At 41.3% G+C, this 25,795-nt stretch overlaps 1 protein-coding gene across 1 annotated transcript in view; it reads left to right on the top strand.

The window, feature by feature from the left end:
• Positions 1 to 25,795, top strand: part of LOC111224609 (receptor-type tyrosine-protein phosphatase zeta-like) — a 72,566-nt gene that overhangs the window by 13,875 nt on the left and 32,896 nt on the right. Inside the window, exon 2 of the mRNA XM_022749160.1 lies at positions 10,343 to 10,411. Within this exon, the coding sequence (XP_022604881.1) occupies positions 10,343 to 10,411 (69 nt within the window). The remainder of the gene's footprint in view (positions 1 to 10,342; positions 10,412 to 25,795) is intronic.

Genomic DNA, 25,795 nt, shown 5'->3' with positions numbered 1-25,795 from the left:
ACAGTGACTTTATGAGCACTGTGGCTCATTTTTATGCATTTGGCGTACTGGAGCGTACTAGGTTTCAATAACACAAAGGATCAGAAAGTCTGGCTTCATGCTGTACATGTGGTTGCTAGCTGTGGCTGTCCCCAGCTCTGCCTTTCAGTAATGACTGAGTATCAAAACTCTGATCTATTGCCTTGAAACGTATTAAACCTGTTGTTCTTTTGTGACCCGACAGAAACGTAACCATGCGATCACTTCTCAGTTGTTTTTGGTCAAAGCTGAGCAGAGGTTTGAATATCAGAACAGTTTGGTTTTATTAGACTTTAGTGGAGCCAAAGGTCTGCAGAGGAAAATTGTGATACCCCATCTGGCTGCACATAGTGCGGTGTTACCTGACACTGTGTGTGTGTGCGCGTTTGTGTGTGTGTGTGTGTGTGTGTGTGTGTGTGTGTGCTCGTGTGTGTTTTTTAACCCCGCCAGCTGTTCAGCTGCATTACCACCTCCAACACAGGGCCCCAGATTCTCACGGTCACCTCCAAACACACACACACACACACACACACACAAAACTTACTCACTTGTCCCCACCAGAACAACTGGAGTGCACGACACTCCACACACTCTATTACACACACACCAGACACACACACACACACTGATTCTAGTGATAGGCTTGTCTGATAAGGTTTTATATTGCGGCTTTAATACAGTCGAGTCCCTGTGGAACAATGCTCGGTTTGTTTAGCACTCAGAAACAATATCCTCCATTTAATAAGGAGCCTAATCTCGTTAACTCATAACCTGTGCTGCTGGACTTCACTGTGAGGCTTCGTTCATCCAACTGGACTGAAGAGATGAATCAGAGACGTCGGTCTCAAATGGACCATGACGGATCCCAAGCTGCCTGGGCTCATATGAGCTAACTAATGGTTTTAAAGTCGCGTTAGAAAATGTTCACTAACCAGACGACAAGTCACGAATCCTCTCTCACTCTTCTCTGCTCGGACTGTGTGTGTGTCACCATCCTGTCAAAGGTTCTTTAAAATATAGCAACAAAAACAATGAGACAGGGAATGAGGGAGAAGTCAAGCGTACTGATTTAACCAGCTGACACTCAACGCAGCTGAATGCTATATAAGTTATAGCTTGGCCCCTGGAGGTATGTGCCTGTGTGTGTGTGTGTGTGTGTGTGTGTGTGTGTGTGTGTGTGTGTGTGTGTGTGTGTGTGTGTGTGTGTGTGTGTGTGTGTGTGTGTGTGACACTGAGGTCAACAGGTGACACGTTTCCTGTGTTCGTCTGTGATCACTCATGTCAGCTGTTGTCTGAATCCTTTCACTTAGCGAAAGATATTTACCAGTCGTCAGTTGAATTTGTCCGAGTTTTACTCTCTGTGTTCACAGAGGGCTCCATAGATGTGCTGTGCTGTGTTTGAAGGACAGCATGGAGTTGCTGTGAACACCTTCTATTTCTATACAGTCGAAAGCAGATTCACCTTCATGCTTTGCTTTGCTTTTGTAGTAAATGAGATCATTGCGAGTTGTTTGAATACATTTTTCTACCATTGCTGCTGGTTTGGTTGTGAATTACCTTGTGGCTCAGGTACTACTCTTGTTTACTGTGTTATGAACTTTACACTTCCTGCTCTAGTACTGAATGTAAACATGTTGTTTGAAGACAGATGAACGAATGACAGATGCTCTCAGTTTTCTACAGAAAGCAGTTTTGCTTGTGAGTATAAATCCACAAAACCTCAGATGCGCTTTTCCTCGTGTGAGTTGAACACAGAGGAGTTCTGCCCCTGAAGGAACACAGGGCTTCTTTTAATGAAACAGTAACCGCATCTACTGTTAAAAATCAGTTTGTGGCGGTGAAAACGCAGCCGTTGAACGATTCCCTGACGTGAGGGATTCGGGGTAAATCAGTCCCAGGAGTCGTGTAATCCAACACGGTGCTATTCATCAGTGTTCAGCTGGGACCGGTTCACTTATCCCAGCACTAATAACACAAAGCCAGCTTCAGTGAATCCTCCCTGCAGCGTCTCCATCCCAAAAAGCCATATAGGGCTGTTGCACATAGTTTAAAAATCCACCCAAAGACTAGCTACTACTGGGCTTGAATTTAATGCAGTTTTAGATACCACTGATCCAGTACAAGCCCAAGGGTTCACGAACTCCAGTCGACCCGCTACTGTAGCCATGTTTCTTTGCCCATACGTCTCCATTTGATGGAATGCAACAAGTCCACGCGCCGGCTCTGGGGGTCGTCGAAAGGCCTTCTAGGAAACACAAGAAACCAGTAACTGAAGAAGTGCAAGGGCCAAAACACCAAAACGGTAAATTTCAACACTTCATCACAAAATCACTGCCGGACATGATGGACAGATCTAAGTGGATCAGAGGGGACACACTAGTCTGGAGGGTGAGAACAGAAAGGCTGTCGAACTCATCATTATTTCTTCAGAAAGACAGTATGAAAAGATAGACGATAAAGAATTAGATAGTAGGTAAAACTTCCCAAATACAGCACAATTCTATATGGAACTAGAATCACCGCCTCGTGGTTATATCCCTCCACCAAACAGCCAAGTTGCAGTAAGAATGGTCACCACCTCTCCTTCCTGAGTTACAGCTTGAGTGTTTTTGCAGAACATTGTGATGTCACAGTGAAGTTGATCTTTGACCATATGGATATTAAATGCCGTCACTTCATTTAATCCTTGAAGATATTTGGGCTAAATTGTGTCATAATTAGTGTATGAATTTGTGAGTTATGGCCACAACGTGTTTTGTGAGGTCACAGTGTCCTTGACCTTTTGACCTCCAAATTCTAATCAGTTCATCGCTGAGTCTTAGTGAATATTTGTTGTAGATTTGAAAAAAATTCCCTCAAGGCGTTACTGGGATATGCACGAGAATGGGAAGGACCTACAACCTGACAACATAATGCCTGCGGCTCTGGCTGCTGCCGGCGCGGAGGCATAAAAGAGGAAAAAACATGACTTGAAGCAAACTCATTACCAGCTCAAAAAGATCGATGTTAAGTGTCTTTCCATTGTGCATTTTTAATTTGTGCCTCACAAAACCTGTGTGGAAATACGAGACATTCAAAAAACCTTCAAAATTTAGTGTATCAATAAAAACAAAATGGCACAAACAGCCATGTTAACAGACAAACAGGCAAATAAATCATGACATAGAAATTGCAGGAAAATAGTGGCCGACAAATTCTTTCTTTCGCTGCACGAATGTGTGCGTCTTTTTAACATTAAAAGCACAAAAATGGCCTTAAAAACCAAGACAAAAGTAGGGAGTTAATCACCCCAAAAAACATCTTTCTTAAAGAGACAGTGTCACTCTATCCACAGACCTAGACAACTCACATTACAGTTAGATCCACTGAAGAGACAAAGAATAGTGGGAGACGATGTGAAACATGAACCAAGCTTAAATCTCACATTCCTGTAACATTTCCCACATGGTTTTAGTTTGTTTTAGTTTTGATTGGCGTTCTTTTAATTAAATTGTCTCACTGTGTCCTTGTGTGATGGTCTAATGGCACTAGAGCATCCAAACAATGTGCACAATTCTTAATATTGGCATAATAGTAGTGGATGGAAACGCACATTTACTTGAATTTTCTTTTGCAGATTTTCTGAAAATTATTTTTTTGGGTACTTTTCTATTCATATTCTAAATATCCCAGAAAATCTCACCGGTGTTTGCATGTTGTCAGTCAAGGACTTAAATTACCTACTACATGATTTAAGTAGCATACTCAGCTCAGCTCAGATGTCCCTCTTATTGGGAAATGCCTCAAATAGTGAAAGGTCCTTTGCCGTGATAGGGATTTTAACATCCAGCTGACTGACAAGTGAGAAGTAATGGTCTTTATTCTGGTCAACATGTTTATGAGTAGTGCTCTTGCAGTAAATTATGCTCAGTGACTGACACTTCAGTATGAGAGTATCAGGTGTCTGGCTGACACACATCCTCATTTGGCATTTCATTTCGCCTCATTATTCTGTCTCACTGTGACAGACGCGGACTCATCCTCCCTCTTGCTAAAACACGGGGGCATAGTTCAAATAGGGCTGAAGCATAATTTTGTTCCAGATTCATAGCTGTAAGCCAGACTTTTACTGTCACATTGTGTGAATGTATGAATGTGTGAGGGTGAACCTTTCCTATATGAATAAAGCACCATCCGTAGAAAATGTCTTGTTGCTGCAGCAGTCACCTAAACCTTTAATGTCAGAGCTCTGAATCCCCCCTGGGAAATCCGATAAAGCAGATCGAGTGCAGATGGGTGGAATAATACAGTGATTCAGCTGCGAGCTTCATGCGTGGCCAACCTGCAGCAATGAAGTCCCATCACTATCCGCTGTGCTCTTAAAGCAGAGCACCAGTGTGTCTCTGCTCCTGGCCCGTGCAGCACCGCCTCATCACCTCACTCCTCTCCTATGACTGACAACTACTCTGAGTGTCTCTAGAGCTCTTACTACAAGCCCACCACTGTTCTGTATCAGGCCCTGTGCTCCGCCCACCACCTGCTTGCTCCAGGTGGACAGGTGAAAGAGCAGAGAGAATCAGAGTCAGATGAGGAATCTGTTGAGACCAGAACCAGAGACTAGCAGACGGATCAGAACGGTTAGCATAGTTAGCATCTTTTATTTGTTTATGTTGTTTGTTAGCTTGTAACTGGCAGTGGCTGACACAGTGTTAGTGGTCATGCTAATGCTAACTCTCTGTCTCTATACTGACAAGGTTTCAGGTTTATTTAGCCCTGCCCCCCCGTCCCAGACATCCCGGGTTGTGCAGACAGTTTGAACACTGCAGGTTGGAGCAACAAAAATATTTCTCTCCAACAGTAATCTGTAAAAAGCTGCTCAGACACAGCGGTCGGCTGACAGGTGTCATCCATCACTGTAAAAGAATTGACTTGGCTGCATCGTTCCTGTGCAGCTTCACTGAGGTGTGTTAAAGAAACTTTTAATTGATAGTCCCGTCAGGATACATCAGCTGATCGACCTGAATCAAGGACAACAGGTGTCAGTCGGTTCACCTGGTTTTACTTTAGTAAATGTGGCCAGATGTAGTTTTGAGGAAAGATATTGTGAAGAGCAGGAGAATGTTATGCACCACAGACATGGACGGAATCAGCCAGATGGGATGTATAGCTGCGATCCTAAAGAACATACAGTAGATTGATCATGTCGTCCAAAATTTCAGTTCAATATTTCAGACGAACTTTTAATGCATTTCCACTACCTCCTCGTTAATTTCCCATGCATAAAAGTAAATTAAAAAACCATTTCAATTGTACAACTTCTCTTCCCTATGCCAAAAAATATAAAATTAGATTGATTTCCTTTTCAAATGGAAACTCTGTTCTCTAATAAGATCTCCAAAATTACAGTGTGTGTGTGTGTGTGTGTGTGTGGGTCTGTGTGTGTTGTACTGAGTTGCCAGGGGCAAGTTAGATTAAAATCCCTCATAGTGTGATGTTAATGAAGCCATTATTGACGCTACAGCCCCACAGTCAACTCCATTTTTCGCCCTTTCCCCTGCTTTCATTCATTTCTCTTTCTCTTTCTCTTTCTCTCTTTGTGCCGACATGAATGTGATCATCAGATACACAGAATTCACAGAGAGCAGTCTGAATGATGCTGGACTCTTACAGTACAGACTGGTACACATCTTTCAAGTTTCTTTACATGATCTGCTTTTGTGACACAGACATTTAGGTCCATCTGTCTTCACAATATAATATATTGGTCTTGTACTGTGTAGCACTGATCACGTTTACTAAACTTAAATGCACACTCTGTAACTTCTGCCACTAGGAGTCTCTCAATCAAAACAAAAAGAAAAGATGCCGTTTGGTGATGTTGTGAAGCAGCATGGGATCATGGGAGTTGTTGTCTTCACCATCATTGCCATCCCAGTTTGGATTCCTTCAGTGTCGTTCAGGAGGTTTTTACCTGGAGCTGAATTATCCACAGAGGTCTCCTCCTCTCCTGAACAAACAGACCAGGGGATTAAAACCAGTAGAAACTCTGAATAAAGCAGTTTCACATTTAAAGTCAGTGATTCACTGACGCAGTTCAGTGGACACAGGACGTCTTGGAGGAGCTGGGAGCTGAGCTGTCTAACATTTACTTGGCTTTTTTCTCTGATAACTTAAAGGGATAGTTTGTGGTTTTTTGTTTTTTTTTTTACATGGTTTTGTGTGAGTTGGTCAAATGTAGGCGGTACAGTAGTTTATGATGAGCACAGTCACAGTTAGGAAAGCTGACCGGGGCACCGGCAGAGTGGCAGAGCGCACCTGCAGAGTGCACTGTATTACTCCGCAGCCGCAGGTCACCTGAGTGAATCAGAAAGCGGCGTAATACAGTGCACTCCGTAGGTGCACTTGTACAAAGGAATGCGGTAGTGCCAAAGAAAAGTGCTGTTTTCACAGAAAGATAACCCGCCGAAAGTATTCTACATGCAGTTACATTTAAACTGATATTTGATTGTTTCTGTGGACGTCTAAAACATGCTTTTTCTAATGGCCTCGTGCACAGCAAAACATTGCTCTGCTACTCTGCCGGTGCACCCGGTCAGCTTTCCTAACTGGGACCATGCACAACATAATCTACTGTAGGTAATGTACCAACTACATATGACTACCTCACACAACCCCACGTCAAAAACCCCCAACTATCCCCTTAAGATCCATACGTCCGATGACTAAAATCCTTCCTCGGGTTAAAATACAGAGATAAAAACGACCAAAGTGTAAAATATTTATCTTAAAAACGTGGCTTAAAACTGGATAAAAAGGAAAAACATGACACTGACGCATACACATAGGGGTTATGACGTCACTGACAGGCAACCAAATGAAACGTACCGTTACCATGATTAAAATCACAGATCTCCACAGGTTTGAAAACATTGGGGATAATGTAAGTACACAACTCAACAACATTTATAACATAAGTCTCGTCATCTTTAGACATTTTAATGTGGAAAAGTTACATATTTTAACTTTAAAATATAATTTCCCACAGGAATTCATCCATCACATACACATTCCTGTTCATTAGCTATTTCTAAAATGCATTTCTCTATGCTTTTTTCTCAACTTATTCACAGGACTCAAGAATGATCTTTCAAAGGTGAAGAAGCATCATGAAAAATGCTGTGATTACATGTCATTAAATTTTTTTAATGCCTAATAACTGACTTACTTCTCAGACTCTTAAAGACCCATAAATACCCTGTTTTTAGCTCCGCATCCAACTAGTCAGCAGAGAGCTCCATGCAACCTCCAAAAGCAGAAAAAAAGGAGAATATTTTTTACTTTTAGCATCAGTCTCTCATGGGAAAATGGGAAAGAGGCAAAAGTAAGTGAAACAAGTCTGAAGCACAACATTAAAATCCCCCTGTGGCTGCATCTGTATCAAGGTTTGTTGAATATTCATTGATGTGGAAGATTTTACAGATGACACAGGAGGCTTTTTTGTTTTCAGAGTGGATGTGCTGCATGTTACAGTGTGATAAGAACTGTATGAACAAGTGCAAGTTCTCGCATATGTGCAGTAATTTACCCAGTGTTTTATCCTGCTGCTCTGCACGGTAAACAATGGGATTATGCTGAGTTCATCTGTGCCGCATGGACAGACTTGTTGTGGATGTGATGATAGTTGTCCATGACCTAAATCTGACTCAACACAGGGCTTTCATCTTGTTGGAGGACAGGTTTGTGATTTACTGTGTTTGTAAGCAGATACACAAAAAAAGAAGAAGGATGAATTGGTTTATTGCCTTTACTTTTTGTTTATTTGTGTTGTTTAATGCTAGTTCCCCCTTATTTCTATTGTAATCTGTATTAGCATGTGACCAATGCTCCCCCCTCCTCACTATATAGGGGTAGTGCAGCAGTTGTCTAAGTGCCTGCTAGTTTTAACTCCACGTAAAAAACAAGATATGCTATCTGTCTATGTTTAAAGTGCTTTACGGTATCACTGTAAATACATATGCGTACATTAGACTGCAAAAACTCAAAATTAAAATGCTGAGGATGAAGTTTGTCACTCTTCTAACACAATTAAAACTTTTAAAACATATGAAGCATGTTTTCAGTTTGTGTCATTATAATGAGAATGAAATCTTGGCAGGGTTATTGTGTTAATATTGGGATATTTGGATAAATGACGTTCTCATCAAGGCGTAACACTTGATAATGTTGCTGCCATTAGCTACAAATCAGATACAAATTAAAGGTCCTATATTTTACACTTTTCCCTTGTTTTATTTGAAGTGTTGATCCATAAGAAGATATATTTGTGGTTTTAAGAATCAAAAACCATCTCAATGTAGTTTTACATCTCCTCTCTCAGGCTTCTCTCTGGAGCTCCAGTAACAACAGGCCAATCAGAAGAGAGAAGGCTCTGAGCCTCTCTTCTGATTGGCTGACTGTTTTTGGAGTGGTCGAATAAAAATTTAGCGGATTTCAGGTAAACACTCAGAGAAACAAAATCCTGCAGGGTTGGATGATGGGTCCAGGTGTGCGGGGCTTGGGGTGTGGCTGGGAGTGGTGACTGCTTTGTTGTGACATCACAAAGTTACAGAAGTCCTGACGGCTGGTTTTAAGGCTCAGTTTCTGAATACAGGCTGTGTGCATTTCTCTGTGGACTGAGGCTTTGATACTTTCACAGTATTAATATAGAACCTAGACCTGCTTTATAATCAAACAACACATGGACATCTACCTTTATACTATATGGACCTTTAAAGGATTAAAAATACTGGTTAGCACAGTGTTCATGCCAGCTATGGAAAAAAGCACCATCTGTGAGGTCTTTTTATAAAGATACAGTGAATTCTTTGTAATCGCATTTTTGACCATTACACACAGCACTGACTCACTCCAGTTAAGGTTAGCAGGAAGAGAAAGAGTGGGAGAGAGAGAGAGAAAATGAAAACAGAGAGAGAGAGAGACTGACTTTAGTAGAGGAAGAGAGAGCTATGCTTATGTGTGTTTGTGTGTTTATTCAGTGTCATATGTCAAGGAGTAAGAGTGGAGAGCTAGAGAGGGACACAAAGCTGTTAGTGAACAGATAGATTCAGATAGTGCAAGAATCAGTTAGATGAGTAGCGCTCTCTCTCTGTCTCTCTCTCTCTCTCTCTCTCTCTCTCTCTCTCTCACACACACACAAACACACACACACACACTGATTCCTCAACCTGTGACTTCATACATCAGTGTATCCTCTACTGTCCCTGAGTGAAAATTACTACCATGAAATAGATAGTGTGTGTGTGTGTGTGTGTGTGTGTGTGGTGTTGGTGTTTGAAAATAATGATAGTGGTTAATGGTGATGTAGTGCCCCTTGCACCCTGTAAAGTGGTGAACTGTGTGGTGATAACAAATGATGTTGGTACCGTGTGTGCATGCAGTGTGTGTGTGATCCAGGTATTACTCATGTTGTGGGGGCCTACTTCTGTTTACACACTCACATCATGGGGCCTTGTCTTCCTTATGGGGACAAAAAACCGGCCTCATAATGGAAATCATTAAATTCTAAGGTGATGACATGTTTTGAGGTTAAGGTCAGGTTTAATTGATACTAAAGCTAAAGCATAATTACTATACGCTTGACTGCTTTGTGGGGACCAAAATATGGACCCCACAAGTTTAAATGGCTGTTTGAGGGTTGAGATTTGGTTGCAGGGTTAGAGGGTTGGGGTTAGGCCTTCAGTTATGATGGTTAAGGTTAGAGTAAGGGGCCAGGGAATGGGTGTTTGTCTGTCAGAGAGACCAGAGGTTAGTGTTGCATTTCTGCTACAACTCAGAAACTTGTATGTGTTGCTAAGAAATGATTTCACTCTCACCTTTGGGAAAAAATGTAAAAAAAAAAAAAAAAAAATCCACTTCATGTACAGTGGAGCTGAAAAAAGTTGTGAAAGAAAGAAACACTAGAACACAGAACACTATGTTAGTCGCCATCTTTGGTATATATATATGGCATTTGTAAAATATGCAAATGTCCCTACTGCAGGACTGATAAGGAACTTATCTTATGTAGCTTTTCTCACATAGGCTGAAGATTGGTTGTTATATATATATATACAACACTGACATCATATATGACAGTGTTAGCATGTTTGGCTCCTTTCAGTCAGAGAGGAGAAGTCGGTCTCTCTCCTAACAGGCTGAACAGTTGTATCCCATGACAGAAAAACTTGCCACTTATCATATGTCAGTGCCACACAGCAGCTGCTCTGGTCATGGTTTCACCTGTCAGTCTGTGAGTTGTTGAAAATGCAAAATGACACTAAGAAATCTCTGTCTCTCTCTCCTGTAGTTGTGGCCGCAGAGCCGCTGCTCCGAGGCCTGAAGAAACTCCCTGAAGACATCGACTGGTCGTACTCAGGTCTGTAAGAGCCACTCGTTATGGTTTTGATTTCTTGTCCTTGTAATTGTGAGAGACGTTCAAGTGTCATGTGATGTAAGCTCTTTGCCACACCAGATTACACAGATTTACAGTGTTTTCAGTGGAAGTGTTATTGTGAGAGGAAGTGGAAATTTTGGGAGTGCCCAACAGAGAAAAAGGCGGCAACAGGCCTTTGTAGTGAGTGAAAGAATAAATCCAGAATAAAAGAAATCAGTCAATAGAAAACTAAAACTACTAAAATTGTAAAATCATATCATTGCTGGTGTGACTGTTAGTATCTTAATATTTAAGTCATCTGCTACAGTCACATAGTACATCATACAGGTATTTAGCTGAGACTTTAAATAAAGATGCACAAAGCCAAAGGTTTCTGAAGAGCAGTTTTGAAGCTCAGAGCGAGCTGCTCCGCCGTTGCCATCTTACCAGTGCCTGACTCTGCCCCTGACTCCTGGTTAATCTAAAAATGGGCAAAGAGGAGGGGAATGTGGAACTAAGATGCCGGTTTGTGGCAGACATACTCACACTCACCCACCTGTCACTCAAATTGGCCATGCCCTCAGTTATTCAGAACATTAAGCCTGAATAAAATTTAAATAGTTGAGTTATAAAAAAAATTGACTCCCCTTACAGTTGTCATGAAGGAGGAAATTAGCTGTAGAGACCAGAACTGTTTTTGTACCAGGCTGTAAACATGTTTGTTTCTGCTTTAAAGTTGGACATTTTAACATGGGAGTCTATGGGGATTGACTCACTTTATAATAATAAAGAAGCAATAAAACATAGGTAGAATAAAATAAGACTGCTGTACACTGCAAACAGAACTGTTTCTCTGGGTTCTTCAATGACTCAAATTTGATTTAACCATCAATCAGTGACGGGAAGCTTAAGTTGGAAAGTCTGTGTGGCTCTGCTTACCTTTCAAAGCCACACAGACACTTCCTGAAGCAGACAATACAAGAGACAGCTACATCAGACTGTTAAATATCAGTCTGAATATCACATGAGCCGAAGGATTTATCCATTAACATCTCCTGTGGGAGAGCCTTGATCTGCCTCAGACCATATGGTTAGGCGACATCAGCTAACTCAGCACTGAGCCCCTGCTGCGCTAAGCTGTGGTCCCACAGAAACAAAGACAGTAATGGTCCCAGAGGGAGACATTAGCTCCTTACTGGTCAGGGGGGAATCAGGACAAGCGATCAAGCTCAACAGGTCGCCAGTGAGCTAAACACAGAGCTGCTAAACCTGTTAACCTGCACCCAAATGGATAGCTGGTGATAACCGACACGTGTCCTTTGAGTCGCATAATATGATGCAATACAAAGTATAAAATACAACTTCCTGTAGAATGACTGTGAAGCAGAACAGCAGCTTATTGGCTGCGAGGCTGTTGATAATGGTTTGTTCACTTTTAGCTGCAGCTGATGCATTAAACCTGTAGTGAATAAAAACAGATTGATAAAGGTCTCAGGTATGGAGACCCAGTGATTATAGTAACTTTAGGACACTGTACATTTTTATTAATCATGTACATCATTACAGTAATAGCCACAACATGTTAAATGCTTAAACATCAACTACATAAAAACAAGCTCGCTGCAGTCTATACCAGATCTTTCGACAGCAGCCATCTGACCACAGAGCTGCTCAAAGTGCAAGATGGTGGTCAACCAAACTTTCTGCCATATCAGAGATTCATCAGTTTTCCAACAGTCAGATCTTTAATCATTCAGGCAATTAGTTCAGACGGCTACTGGAAATCGCCCCCCCCCCCCCCCCCCAACCCCCCCCCGCGCCCCCCTCACCCCCTCACCCCCTCACCCTAAACTGACCGTCAAATGACAGCCGATCTGGTGGAGATTCAGCCTGATTCTATAATTAGTTGGGGGTGAGAGAATGGTGCTTAATCTGTATGTGTGTCGGCTCCCATAACATGACTGCTAGTGAGATTTTGAGCAGGCAGTTGGTAACACTGTTCTCCCGTACATTACATCCAGCTCTCAGCTGCTTGAAAAAAAGCCTTTGCAAAGACGCACAGTCAATGTCACTCCGTCACTCAAAAACCAAACAGGAGCCAAAATGCAAAAAAGGAAATGATGTGTGAGTTGTGATAAACACTATGTATTTATTTTCTTTCATTTACCTGAAAGATTCTTTTTTTGGTCATCATTCCTTCACCCATATTTCTAAAAATCCCCACAAAACCATGCCTGAACAATTCATTTTTAATTATTTTTTAAGTAATTTTTTGGGCATTTGTAAGCCTTTATTTGATAGGACAGTGTAGAGTGACAGGAAACTGAGACCAGGGGAATGACATGCAGCAAAGAGCCCGGACAGTTGGGAGTTGAACCAGGGACTCGCTGCTCAGAGCACATGCGGCCATGTGGTATGCACTGTAACCACTCAGTTATCAGGTCGCCTCCGACTAACTGAAATATTATTGAAATTGCAATATAGCAAATGCAACGTCCAAATCGAAGGGGTGCAGTTTTTTTGATAAAGGTGATATGTGTCACAGCAGACCATAAATGAAGCGTTGTGTTGCTACAGAGACGCGCTGGCCTGCAAATGATATTCTCCAGATGTAAAGGATCATGCTCGTCCCTTCCAACTGAAACTGTGACTCATATCACAATCGCAATATCTGCTAAAATAATCGCTATATGATTTTATTCGCATATCATTGAGCCCAACTGAAGGAACCTTCCGCTGGACTGACACAGACACGTGACTTCAGCTCTTGTCAAACTCTCTTCAGGGATGTTCGCTCAATGTGCTTTGGAAGAGTAGATTTATTATTCTTCATTTATCATTCATTCATCAGTCATTATATAGTCCTTACATTCTTGTACTTACATTGAGTAAGTATGAAATAAGCTCACTGTATTAAAATCAATTAAAATGAAATATGTAACCCCAAACAGAATCGAGTTAGTGCAACAACTGTGATTACATGAACTTAATCGCTTTTCATGGGTCTGAACATCCACTTAAATAAAGTATTTGCACACAGCGTTGAATGTGAGAATGCAATGACTCGAGCCACACACACACACACACACACACACACACACACACACACACACACACACACACACACACACACACACACACACACAGTGCAGCCGTGAGATTTAGTTTATCTGACTTATTCCCACTCACATTTGACAAAGCAGCATGAATATCAATAGATTCACACGTATTACCATCCTGCAGATTGTTTTCTTCCCCTCTGTCAAATCTTACAATCAAGTCTGAGGCCTACACACACACACACACACACACACACTCAATGTGTAATAGATTTCCTGTGTGATACACAGGAATGGTCATGAATGATGAAAAGCCTGTGGAGATCCATCGTTGTCTCCATTTGTAATATTAGTTTTTCTTTCTTTCTTTCTTTCTTTCTTTCTTTCTTTCTTTCTTTCTTTCTTTCTTTCTTTCTTTCTTTCTTTCTTATTAAATTCTGTGCTTCTCATTTTTCACTCTGTTGGGTTTCTTAGTTCATCATCACAACTGAAGGCAACTCAGTGGCAGTTCATTTGGATTCACTGTAACTTTAGCCATTCTGCGGTGTGTATGTGTATGTGTGTGTGTCTGTGTGTGTCTGTACATAGTCTTGTTTTTCCTGACCAGGTCTGTTTCTTGCCTTGCGCTGTGCACTGAGCCGTGAGTAAAAAGCATTAACATTTGAAAGAAACGCACTTCATTGTGAGGCTGTGCGCACAGCTTTTTAGTTAGGTCAGAAGTAGGGGGGGGGACAAAAGGAAAATAAAGGCAAATAAAAGAAAGAGGGGGGCAGGAGAGTGAGAGGGTGACTGACGAAGAGAAGGAGAGCTGAATAAAAAGAAGAGCTGTGCTGAAAGGACAAGAGAGGCAGAGGAGGAAAGTTTAAAATCAGGTTACATCAAAACTGCAATCCACTTCTTCAAATAGCTTACATTACACATCTGTGGCTGTTTGGTTTATTTTTAACAACAGGTTTAAACTTTTAGGTAACTGAAACATAATTACATATATCAGTTTGTTATATGTAAAAATCAGTGGCAGGGTACAGTGACAGTAAACTTATAAAATATAAATTGTGTAGAGCTAATGAACGAAATCAGAGAAATACAAAGTGATTACAGAGGTATAATATTGATTAGTTACGCTCATAGTTTCTTTGAGCTCGTTGTTTATTTCCAGAACAGTTCATGATCTAATGTGTTAAACCGAGGGGACTCGCAGTGTGGGTGATTGTGAAACTGTTGAGAATGAGACTCGTGTGGCATATGTGCCTGCAGGCGGCCTGCCAGTCTGTGAAGTTATAATCTGTGGGATTTCGGTCCTGGTTGCTTTTGGCAACACTCGTGATGACTGCGGAAACTGCAAGTGTAGTTTGATACTACATGTCCCAGAATTCTGGGGGGTAGAAAACACTTGTTGAGCAGCTTCTTTATCAGAAGTGCAACAGAAAAGCAATCAGTGAGTCTGTTACAGTGCAGCCAAACAGACACTCATTGATGTAATAATTTTCTCAGTAACTTGAACCATGAACTGGTTTCATGCCGCAGATGTTTGTTTTTTTTTTGTAGTTGGAGGCATGCAACCTTTCTGCCTGCAGCTCACTGTGGCTGCCCCCTCCTCTTATTACTCACCACAATGTTATTATATATATTAAATGTGGTAAAATGATCAGGTCTTGTTTTGAAGACACATTTTAGATTGACGATTGCTGTCAGCACTGATCTCTGTGACGAATGCAGCTTATTTTCTGTGGCTGCTTCACAATAAACCACCTCATATTCTGTCTGTCAAATGGTTTTAATGTAAACTAGCAGCAGCAGCAGCAGCATGAATGTTTGGTTTGCATTAGCAGTAACTTAATCCAGCTCTGATACAGTGTCAGGAGAGAGAGTTGTAACGGTGAGGCTGAAATAAAATTACACACTAACATCCCTTGTGTGTGAAGGCAATTTGAACCCCAGGCAGGAATGACCACCAACAATAGAAACTACTACATAAAGAGAAAATTATGAATGTAAACATGTTGAATGATATAATACATAAATAGTAAAGCTTTGATTTCTTGAAAACCTTAAAGATTATCTCTGTAAAAAAATGATTAAAGATGTTCAATTTGAATTTGCTGCATTTGAAATATCAGTCAGGTTCATGAGTGTTGTGACTGTTTTCTGAGTGATCCAATAGAAATATATCAGATTTCAGGTAAACACTGGGCGGGGCTTGGGGCATGGTTGAGGGCTTTGTTGTGACATCACAATGTCACAGAAGTCCTGACGTCTGGTTTTAAGGCTCAGTTTCTGAATACAGGCTGTGTGCATTTCTCTGTGGACTGAGGCTTTGATACTTTCACAGTATTAATATAGAACCTAGACCTGATCTATAATCAAACAACACATGGACATCTACCTTTATACAATATGAGACCCTTTAAATTTGATCACTTATGCTTATGGCAGCTTGCTTTCTTTATTTTGGGCTTAAACTCAGTCGAAATTTAAATCTTGGTAGCTTTAAAATGTGTTCAGAAGTATTAACAATAAACCTGCAGGTACACTCTGTATATGTGTGTTTGTGCATGAAAGATTCCCCTTTCTCCTCCATTCCTCTCTGCTTTGTCTCTAGGGGGGGTCCCTGGGATCCTTCTGCCTGGAAGACACCCCCTAGGGCCCCATCTGTTATGCGTGTGTATGGGTGTGTGCGTGTGTATGTGTCTGTGCGTGTTGGTGTGTAATTGTGTGCTCTGATAACCCGGAGTTTCCTTTTCAAGCCAAATGCAATGAGACTCAAAACACTTCTCAAAGGATAATATTCAAATTACACAGACTCACAAACACTACTGAGATCCTTTACCATCACTACTACTTATAATTAACATCCATCAAAATAATTTAGGGGTTTCTTTCTCTTATTTTGAGTGGTATTGGAGCGCCATTATAAACCATTTATATCGGAACAACTTCAATATGAAGCAGCAGAACAGTCGAGATTACAGATTGAATACCACCTAGAATTAAATGCAGAGAGAGCAAATTTATTCCTTCCACTGCAACAGTAATATCTGTTTTAAGAGCAAGACATAAGAAAAGATATTATTTTATCAAAATGTTGGATTCATTACTGATTAAGTTGAGTATGTTTTGTTCACCGTCTTTTTTTCTGTACCTCTGTATCTGTGTCTCTCCCTCTCCTCTCCTCTCTGTGTCTGTCTCTCTGCCTCTTCTCTCTTCTTGATCCAACTAAGTCATAGCCGGAGGGCATGCAGGCTTCAGTACTCCCCTAGTGCTTTGTCTGGAGAACACACACACACAGACACACACACACACACACACACACACACACACACACACACACAGAAACACGGACTGATTTTGAAAATGACTCCGTCTTCCTGTCCACATGAATTCATAAGACTCTGTCGTTAAACCATTCCTTTATGTTGTCTCTATGTTGTGAGTCCGATCATACCCTTGATGAAATGGTGCAGTAGTCTCCTTGAAACATGCGTGTCTCTCCTCAGCGTTAGTACGGGCAGCTTGTCCTCATGCACCACCATCATTAGGATTAGGCTGATATGGATAACATGAGAGGCTGCGTGATGGCTCCGTCTAATACCCCAGAAGAAATCTTTATGTAAAATTCACACTCATCATGGTAATACAAATTTGGGTCAGTGTGCGAGTGCGAACAGTTCACATTCACACACTCATTTCTATGTATAAGTGTACCTGTCATTTTTGAAATTAAAGGGGAGATAACATCAACAAAAGAGTCATTTTCAAGACGCAAAAGGCTCCAGCAGGGTGATCAGCAAAGAGGGCAACACAATATCGTGTATCTTGGCAACAAAACTGTATTTGTCATATACATGAGTAGATGACTTTGTAACATGGAAAAACATAAATCTCCTGTTTATTCACAATCACTGATACAGACAATAAAATGATTGTTGCTATGACAACTTCAAAGAGCTGTCGAATCCAGTCTCATAGTTCTGTGCAACACCATGCAGTGTTTCGGTGTCTGAGAAGCCTTCACGCTCATGGACTGATCACTCGAACGGTCCTGTGTCGACCATATTTTATCTCGTCGGTGGAGCCTGAAGCAACATGCTCCCACCAACACGAGCCCTATGATTTCTTTTTTTTTTTTTTTTTAGATGCAGTTCTGTTTTCAGTATGAAGGCCTGCTTAAAAATTTTCACACAGACTGACACCAAACAGTATTTTTGTATCTGTGGTAACTAGGTTAAAAAAATATGCTAACACTTAGATAGGTTTGGGCGATATCCAAAATTTGAAGGTCCCATATTTTACACGTCTCCGGTGTTTATTAGAAGTGTTGATCCGTAAGAAGATATATTTGTGGTTTTAAGAACCAAAAACCATCTCAACATAGTTCTACATCTCCTCTCTCAGGCTTCTCTGTGGAGCTCTAGTAACAACAGGTCGGTGAGCCGCTCTGGGCTTCTCTTCTGAGGCAGACTGCAAAAAAACAAAAAGTTGCTCATGGAGGGAAATACTGTGATGTATCAATCTTATCAAATATGGACCGAAAGCTGATGGGAAGTAATTACAGGTGATTAGCATAATCCTGGCAGTGAGACAATGAATTATATTTTATTTGAGATTTTACTAAACCCGCTTGGCTTGGCAAATTGAGACAAAAAGAGCATACCTTAAAGCTGCACTAAGCAATATTTTATGCTAACAATGGATCAAATTTGTGTAATGAGAAAGGAGTTGCTTTTAGTGATGAACCCAAAGAGAATTATCACCCGACACCACAGTTCTCCTTAACTCTGCAAAGTATTTTAGGCTACGTCCACATGACTGTGTTTTCATTTGAAAACACAACGATCTCCGTCCAGACGGCTGTTTTAGCTCTTTATCAGAAATAATCTCCGTCCAAACTATCACACCTGAAAACACACACATACCTGAGCAATCACGTACACTGGGCATGTGCGAGCCGGTGTAAACAGGAAGCAGATTGTATTCTCTGCAGTTGATTGGTTGCAAAAAAATACTAGGAGCAAGGAACAACAAAGACAAGTGTAATGTCAAAATGCAGAATTTAACTGAACAACAGCTGCTAGCAAAGACAACAAGGTCAGTAACACTTGTATTTCATTATCCAGGTTGTATTCACCACTGGTAGTGGAAACCGATAAGACCCAGTGAGGGAGCAACCGCAGGTGTCTACATCATCGTTTCCAAAGGTTTCAGTTTTCGCCCGTCCAGACTACAACAGTTTTCAAACTAAAACGGGGCCAGTATCGTTTTCAAAAGTCTCCGTTTTCGGTGCTCGGAAACTCCGGAGTAGTGTGGACGGCACATCAACGTAGCAAAGGAGATCTGTGTCTTTCAGCTAATTGTTTTGGTTCTACTGGCTGTAACTTTACTGTTCCTCTCATCATCAGCTCTGGTTGAAAGCTCTGATGAATCAACTGGACAGATGGACTTAGTGACTAGCTGGTGAATATTGTAGCTTTAGCAGCTGAAGACCAAGATATTTTCCTCAAAAGGAGGTAAAGTGAAGCTAAAAGAAGAGTGAATGTTGGAGTTACATTCATCAGGAGGCCAGAAACGTGACTCTACATGAACCATAATGTGAGCTCTGTCTCTGCAGGATGTAAGAATAGGCTACTCTTTGCAGACACGTTCCTTATAACAAAGTGACAATATGTCAGTGTTGTGTTCTCAGCTTCTGCCCAGGTCCCAAGTGGCAAAGGAAAGACCTCAAAACAAATCAGTGAATACTGCTTTCCTGTCAGATCCTATGTGCGATAGCCAGATAACTACAACCGTTGGCACTGCTGACTCCTAATGGACTTCACAAATCATGAAGACAGATTTTGTTTTCAAGTGTTATCAATCTGCCGGCCAGAAAATGAAACCCCTGCCAATTTTGGATGATTAATTTGTTTATCATACTCACAATAATGCTCTGTGATTAGCGAACATACACAGCGTCGGTGTCCTGCAGTCATTTGAAAGTCAGATCAGTCTTCATCCTTGCATGTGTATAATGCAGTTTATTTGAATACATATTTATTGTGTTATTTATCAGTGGGTATCGGCTGGAAGCCGTCGACCTGAATAGGTTGTAATCCTCGTAGGATTAAGGATAAGTGTGCGTCCCCACGTCTTTGTTGTTCTGTCATTACCACATTATTAATAAGGGGTTTTAGAGTCCCATCATGGTCTAAAGGCTGTTACCAGAGGCTTTTACACTGTGACAAGCAGAGAACACTGAAGCTTTGATCCCAGTTATTTGAGTGTCTCTGAGCCAGCCTTCTCTCATCTCACGCGTCCGTTGTCTCTTTTTCTGTGTTCATGCGAGTGTTCACCACCCACCACGTTCTCAACTGCTCTCTTAGTCACCAAATACTTTAGGCTGGCTGCTCTTCTGCTCCAGTTGTTGCTCAGCCTGTGTGGCTGCTCCTGGAGCCTTGTAATGATGCAGAGGTGTGTGTGTGTGTGTGTGTGTGTGTGTATGTTTCCTTATTCGCAAATACACACTCTGCGCTCCCCAGTTTCTGTCCTTGCTTGTGCCAGTGTGTGGCTGGTGTAATGAGTTCAGTGGCTGTAATCCCCCCGACCATCAGAGGTAACTGTGAAGTGTGAGGACTTCAATAGGAAGTTTGTTGATTTACTAACTTAATAAATATAATAATAATGATGTAGGAAGAGCAAAAACATCTGTATGACTGTACTTTGTATTTATGATTTCCTGTTTTATTTTGAAATTGTTTTCCTTGCCTTCCTTATGTATTTAATGTCCTCCTCACACCAAACCATCAGTTTGCAGCTTCCTGTTTGCTGCTGGAGAACGTGTCATTGAACGTCTGCACTGTCTGCATGAACCAAGACTAAAAACCGATGATAATATTAAACACGTTTAATTTTTTCAGAACGCTAAGACGAAAAATAGACTGACACCAAACAATCGAGACGACAGGAGCGCGACGCAGCTCTCACATTGGAAATGACAGTGAAGTCTCTTGAAAAGTGGTTTAGTGTGAGACCGACATAATAGTCACAGCTTGGCAGACTGGACTCTTAAGTTATACAAACATAGGCAGGAGTAGGAGGCACTGAAGAAGCACTAAAAAGTACTAAAAAAGCACAGGGTTTTTTTTTTTTTTTTCAAGTAAGTTTTATTTTTGTTCTTAACTTTCATTTTATACATTTAGCTAAACATTAAAATCTGTTCAGAGCCTCTCCCAGTGTTTAATATTTAACTGAGCTGCTCCATGCAGAGAGTCTCGTCCCGGTCGCGTCTCGCTCCAGAGACTTTTTCATGTTCATGTCTAGACGGAGTCATCAGAGATCACATGAAGAGCATACGGGGGGACTCTGATTCATACCCCGAGTTTCTTTTTTTTTTTTTTTTTTTTTTTTTTTTTTTTTTTTTTTTTTTTTTTTTTTAATCTTCTTTTTCTTTTTGAATAATCTGACAGGTCTGATTGTCAGATACGGCGGCTGCTGACAGTCCGTCATTACCATATAGTAGATCTCACTGAATGAGTGATGTGTGAGTGTGTGTGTGTAGTCCTTTCTCTGCTATACATAATAGATTCATTTAGTAGCTTAGATCTTGTCAGCTTCAGGCTTTCTCCATTATGTCAGTGTGTGTGTGTGTGTGTGAATGCATTCAGAGACATTGATTCCGCAGACTAAAGATGACTGAAGTCTCCTTTCACAGAGAGGAACAATTCTGATTTCTGTGCTCAGGCTCAGGCTGCGTTATAATCAAAGAGTTTTACTGATTGAAACACATCACACCAGCTATGACAGAACAGTTGTTCTTCAACAGTGAAATTCACCATTGAATGTGAACACAGTGATTTATTCTCTCTGCTAAGAAACAAACTGTTGTGACTTTTATATAAGTTTACACACCGACTGTGCTGTATTCAACAGTTTTAAAGCGAACCCTACCAATAGTTACACAGAGATATGCTGCATGTAGCATAATCTGTCAAATGAATTGAGATGATGTCGGTGTATTTTCAAAATAAAACAACAGCAAAATAAGATTATTTCCCATCAGCCTCCTCCACATCAGCGGCAGTTGAGAAAAGAGACGGTGCACTTCCTGTATGTGTCATGTGGGTTTCTCCACCTCTCCGCCCCTTTAGGAGACCAGCAGCAGGTCTGAGTTTTTTCACTCTAATGGGAGAAGTGAACCTGATCACAGATTGTGATTCTTTCGCCCGACAGTCAGTGAAATAAATGTTAGACACAATTTTCACAAGCCACAGATCTCCCAAACATTCTGACACTAAAATTTCATTCTTCAGACAAATCAGGAGAAAATCTGATTTGAGACCTGTCTCTGGCTCAGTAACACACTCTGAGATCTGGCAACACAGATCTCTCTTCTCTCTGTGGGTTCTGATTCTGGTTACACTGCTGCCAATGTCACTTTTCAACCAAGTAAACAGAAGCTTGAGGCACTTAATAATACTATTGTTGTCACTATTATTTTACTGTTTTTGGAGGGAAAACTGAGAATAGTATTAGACTGATATTATCTTGTACTGGGTTGATCAGATATTAGGCTGGCAGATAAAAACAAGCTGCAAAATCAGGCACAATTTTGTACTGTATCTCATGTTTTATTCATCATAGTGTAAAAAAAATACCTGCAAATAACAGGAAAAACATGTCTGTCTTTTCTTTCCCAAAGGATGCAGACAGTTAAGTCTGCATCAGGTTAGATATTAATATTAGCTGCTGTCACGTTTCATTCCAGTTCCATAGGCCTGAATGAGGTAGCTGGTGCCGCTTTGCAACGCCCACTTCAGAGACCGGAGGTGTATACCATTTCATATCATTGGCGTTGCTTGTAATGCGTCATTGTTGTCCACATCACTGAAGAGCAGACATTTGAAAGTGTTTTTCTATCAGCTGCTGTCTTCTATCATCAGAAAGTCTAAAAGGTTTTGCTCCATCCTCTTCCTGTTTGGTGTCATAAAACAGTCTAGCTGTTGTTTTTCCCAGGAACAACCAGGGTAACTAAGCTAGCACTACCTCTAGGAAGCTAAACTGCTAGCATGTTTCCTGCCAGCTGAGTACTACTGGCTACAGTTGGAATTAGTAGTTGAAAAGGATGTTTGTTTACCATAATTAAACTTATCGAAGCTGAAATGACTGGAGATGAATTGAGCAAAAATTACCAATAACTCACTGTTTCCAGCTGCTGGAATGTAATCTGTGCTTTTTAGATCATTAGAAATCCTTTAACTTTTGAGCTTTTGTTTGTATACTTTTTTATTCTATAGGATAAACAGTTGATTAGTTGACTAATGGATTATGAATATAAGCAGTAGTTCTAAAACAGTGTGTCTAAATTCATAAAATGCTAAAACATTCAGGAGATAAAGGGCTCTCAGTGAGTGAAATGAGGTTAAACTATTCAGCTGCCTCTGCTTTATGCTGCCAGACAATAATGCAGATTCTGAAACGCCACCGTGGGTTAAACTAAACCAAGAGACAGTTTTTGCTTTTAATATTTGATACATATTCAGCTATTTTTGCCGGCAGTGATGCAAACAGGAGCAGACAGTCACCAAAAAAGTCAAGCCCTACATTATTCAATTTAATAATCCTGCAGGTTTTCTGAACAGTTGGCTCTCTCAGCAGCACACAACCTTTTCACACAGGGTGAAATCAGCTCTCTGTGTGTGTGTGTGTGTGTGTGTGTGTTGTGTTGTGTGTGTGTGTGTGGTGTGTGTGTGTGTTGTGTGTTGTGTTGTGTGTGTGTGTGTGTTGTGTTTGTGTGTTTGTTTTTATGTGTTGTGGTTGGGGTGTGTTTGTGCGTGCACCGTTCCAGGGAGCTTAACTGATGTAAGCATAGGCAGGAGAAAGTGTCAGTTGCTGTATATCTGCATGAAGCACACATCTGTACAGTATATCAGTGCCTGCATACACACACACACACACACACACACACACATTTACACTCTTTACTTTCTTCCTTTTGTCTCCTCTCTTCGTCCTCCTCGTCTTCTTCTTGTCTCATACACCTCTTCTTTTTTGTCTCATCCATTTTTTCTTTCTCCTCCTTTTGTGTCTTCTCTTGTTTTTTCTTTATCACCTCTCTACTCCTCTGTCTTCCTCTTAACTTTGTATCCCCCGCTGCTGTATCTCCGTTCCTCGCTTTGTCCTCTGTGCACTCTCCTCCCCTCTCATCTCCCCTCTCCTCCCTGGACAGCGAGGGGTGAGGTGAAATCATCGGGGTGTTGTGTTAAAAAGAGCAGAGGCATCAGGTGTAAATGGTTTCTGTCTTGACCACTTTAACAGCTGGCTGCTCCTCTGGCAGCTGCAGAGAACAAAGTTTCTTCACAGAAAGTTTCTCCACTCATCTTTACTCTTTGCTGTTACAGCTTCAGCTCAAACTGAACCAGAAATTTCACTTAAACAAATCATGATGCCAGATTAGTATCATTTCCTTCATCCACTTTACTAAGGAGCATAAATTGAATCCAAGATGGCCGAACATGAGAACGGATTTTGAGCAAACGTCTTCCTATTCCTCCTGCAGAACTTGAAATCAGGGCTGAAATCGTACCTAATCTTCAACCAATTGATTGGTCACGGAGAAAAAAAGAATCTGCACATCATCACGAGGTTAACTAAATCAGCTACAGTGCGCTCTAGCTGTTAGCCTCATTAACCCATAATGAATTAGAAATAAAGATAAAAAGCTCATATTTGGACCATATTAAACCATTTTAACCTAATTAGACCAAACATATTGAAATATGCCAATTATGATATGTTCACACACAAAGCCTGAAGTGTTAAACACAAAAGTTGAAGGAGGATCCTTATGCTGACAAGTTAGCTTAACGTTTTTAGATAAGCTGTGTTGGTTGTTGAGCTGTAAACTGCTGTTTGCCAAGTTTACACTCGACTTTTTTGTCTCTACAGCTAATTTCCTCCTCCATGACGTAGTGTCAGCTCCACACACGCCCCTCCTGTTTGCCCATTTTAATTAGGTTAGGTGGAGTCAAGCACTGCCAAGATGGCAATGGTGGAGCAGCTCACTCTGAGCTTCAAAACTGCACTTCAGAAACCTGTGGGTGACTTTCACGGAGGCTGTGTCCATCTTGATTTTCAGTCTATGGTTTGACTAGAGGGCCATCAAAGACCTGGCTGGGGGGGCTCAGGAGCCCAGCGACTGGTTGTGGCTCCGGAGGAGGGACAGTTTCTGGGGCTCGATTCCCCAATAAGGGCAGCTGCAGGGGGTGACGGGGAGATGTCCCCAAACAGCTACTGTCCCTCCCACCCCGGCAGGGGTCGAAACATCAGTGAACGGTAGCTCCAGCTGACGATCCTGCAACTGACCCAGTATGCACATGCAAAGTTTTGGGGTTCGGAGCCGACCTCGAGTGAACGTTCAGTACAGACCTAAGCCCTGCTTGAAATTCGTATTTCATTATTTGTAGAATTATCTATATAAGTTTGTTTAAAAAGATGAAGAGAAAGTGCAAGAAAGGACAAAAGAAGGAAAAATAATATAATACTGATTATAATTTTTTATCAAATATGGCAGACTCTCTGCTGTAAAAGCCCCCCCAGATAAATTTGACAACAATAGGTACAACATCCTTACACCGGCAGCATCAACGGACCTTATTCTGGGACTTCTGTGGAAAAGCAAGTGGAACTCAGAGATATGAAATGTAATTTCCATATTTAATCATCTAAGTTTTACTCCTTCACTGAATGCGAGTGGGTGTGTTTGCGTGTGTGTGTGTGTGTGTGTGTGTGTGTGTGTGTGTGTGTGTTGTGTGTGTGTGTGTGTGTGTGTGTGTGTGTGTGTGTGTGTGTGTGTGTGTGTGTGTGCGTGCGTGCGTGCGTGCGTGCGTGCGTGCGTGCGTGCGTGCGTGCGTGCGTGCGTGCGTGCGTGTGTGTGTGAAGAAGACCGGAAAGTCTAGCTTTTAGCTTTAAGGGATTTTTGTTTTATTCCTTTCTCCAACCTGTCAGTGACTTGTTGCCATGGTAGCATTAAGACAGAGGAGAAACTCAGTGAGTGTGTTTGTGTGACTGTGTGTGAAGCTGATGGATGAGGCTGCAGTGGCCAGATGTGGTAATTGACACACCCCCTGTCATTTCACTGGCACACACACACACACACACACGCACTGTATTAGCACTTTCACACAAAATATAGATGAAGATGGAAATGTGGAACTGACAAGATAGTAGTCAAATTTAAAAAATGAGTTGTGCCACAAGAACAGTTTTGTGAAAAACGTGATAAAAATGTTTAAACACGTCCATAATTGTGTTTCGACCTTAAATTCCCGTTCAGTCAGTGTAATCTCAGTAAAAT

This window comes from Seriola dumerili, unplaced genomic scaffold, assembly GCF_002260705.1.
Source record: "Seriola dumerili isolate Sdu_G_001 unplaced genomic scaffold, Sdu_1.0 BDQW01000138.1, whole genome shotgun sequence".
Classification (NCBI taxonomy): Eukaryota; Metazoa; Chordata; class Actinopteri; order Carangiformes; family Carangidae; genus Seriola; species Seriola dumerili.
This window is presented reverse-complemented; position numbering and strand designations above follow the sequence as displayed.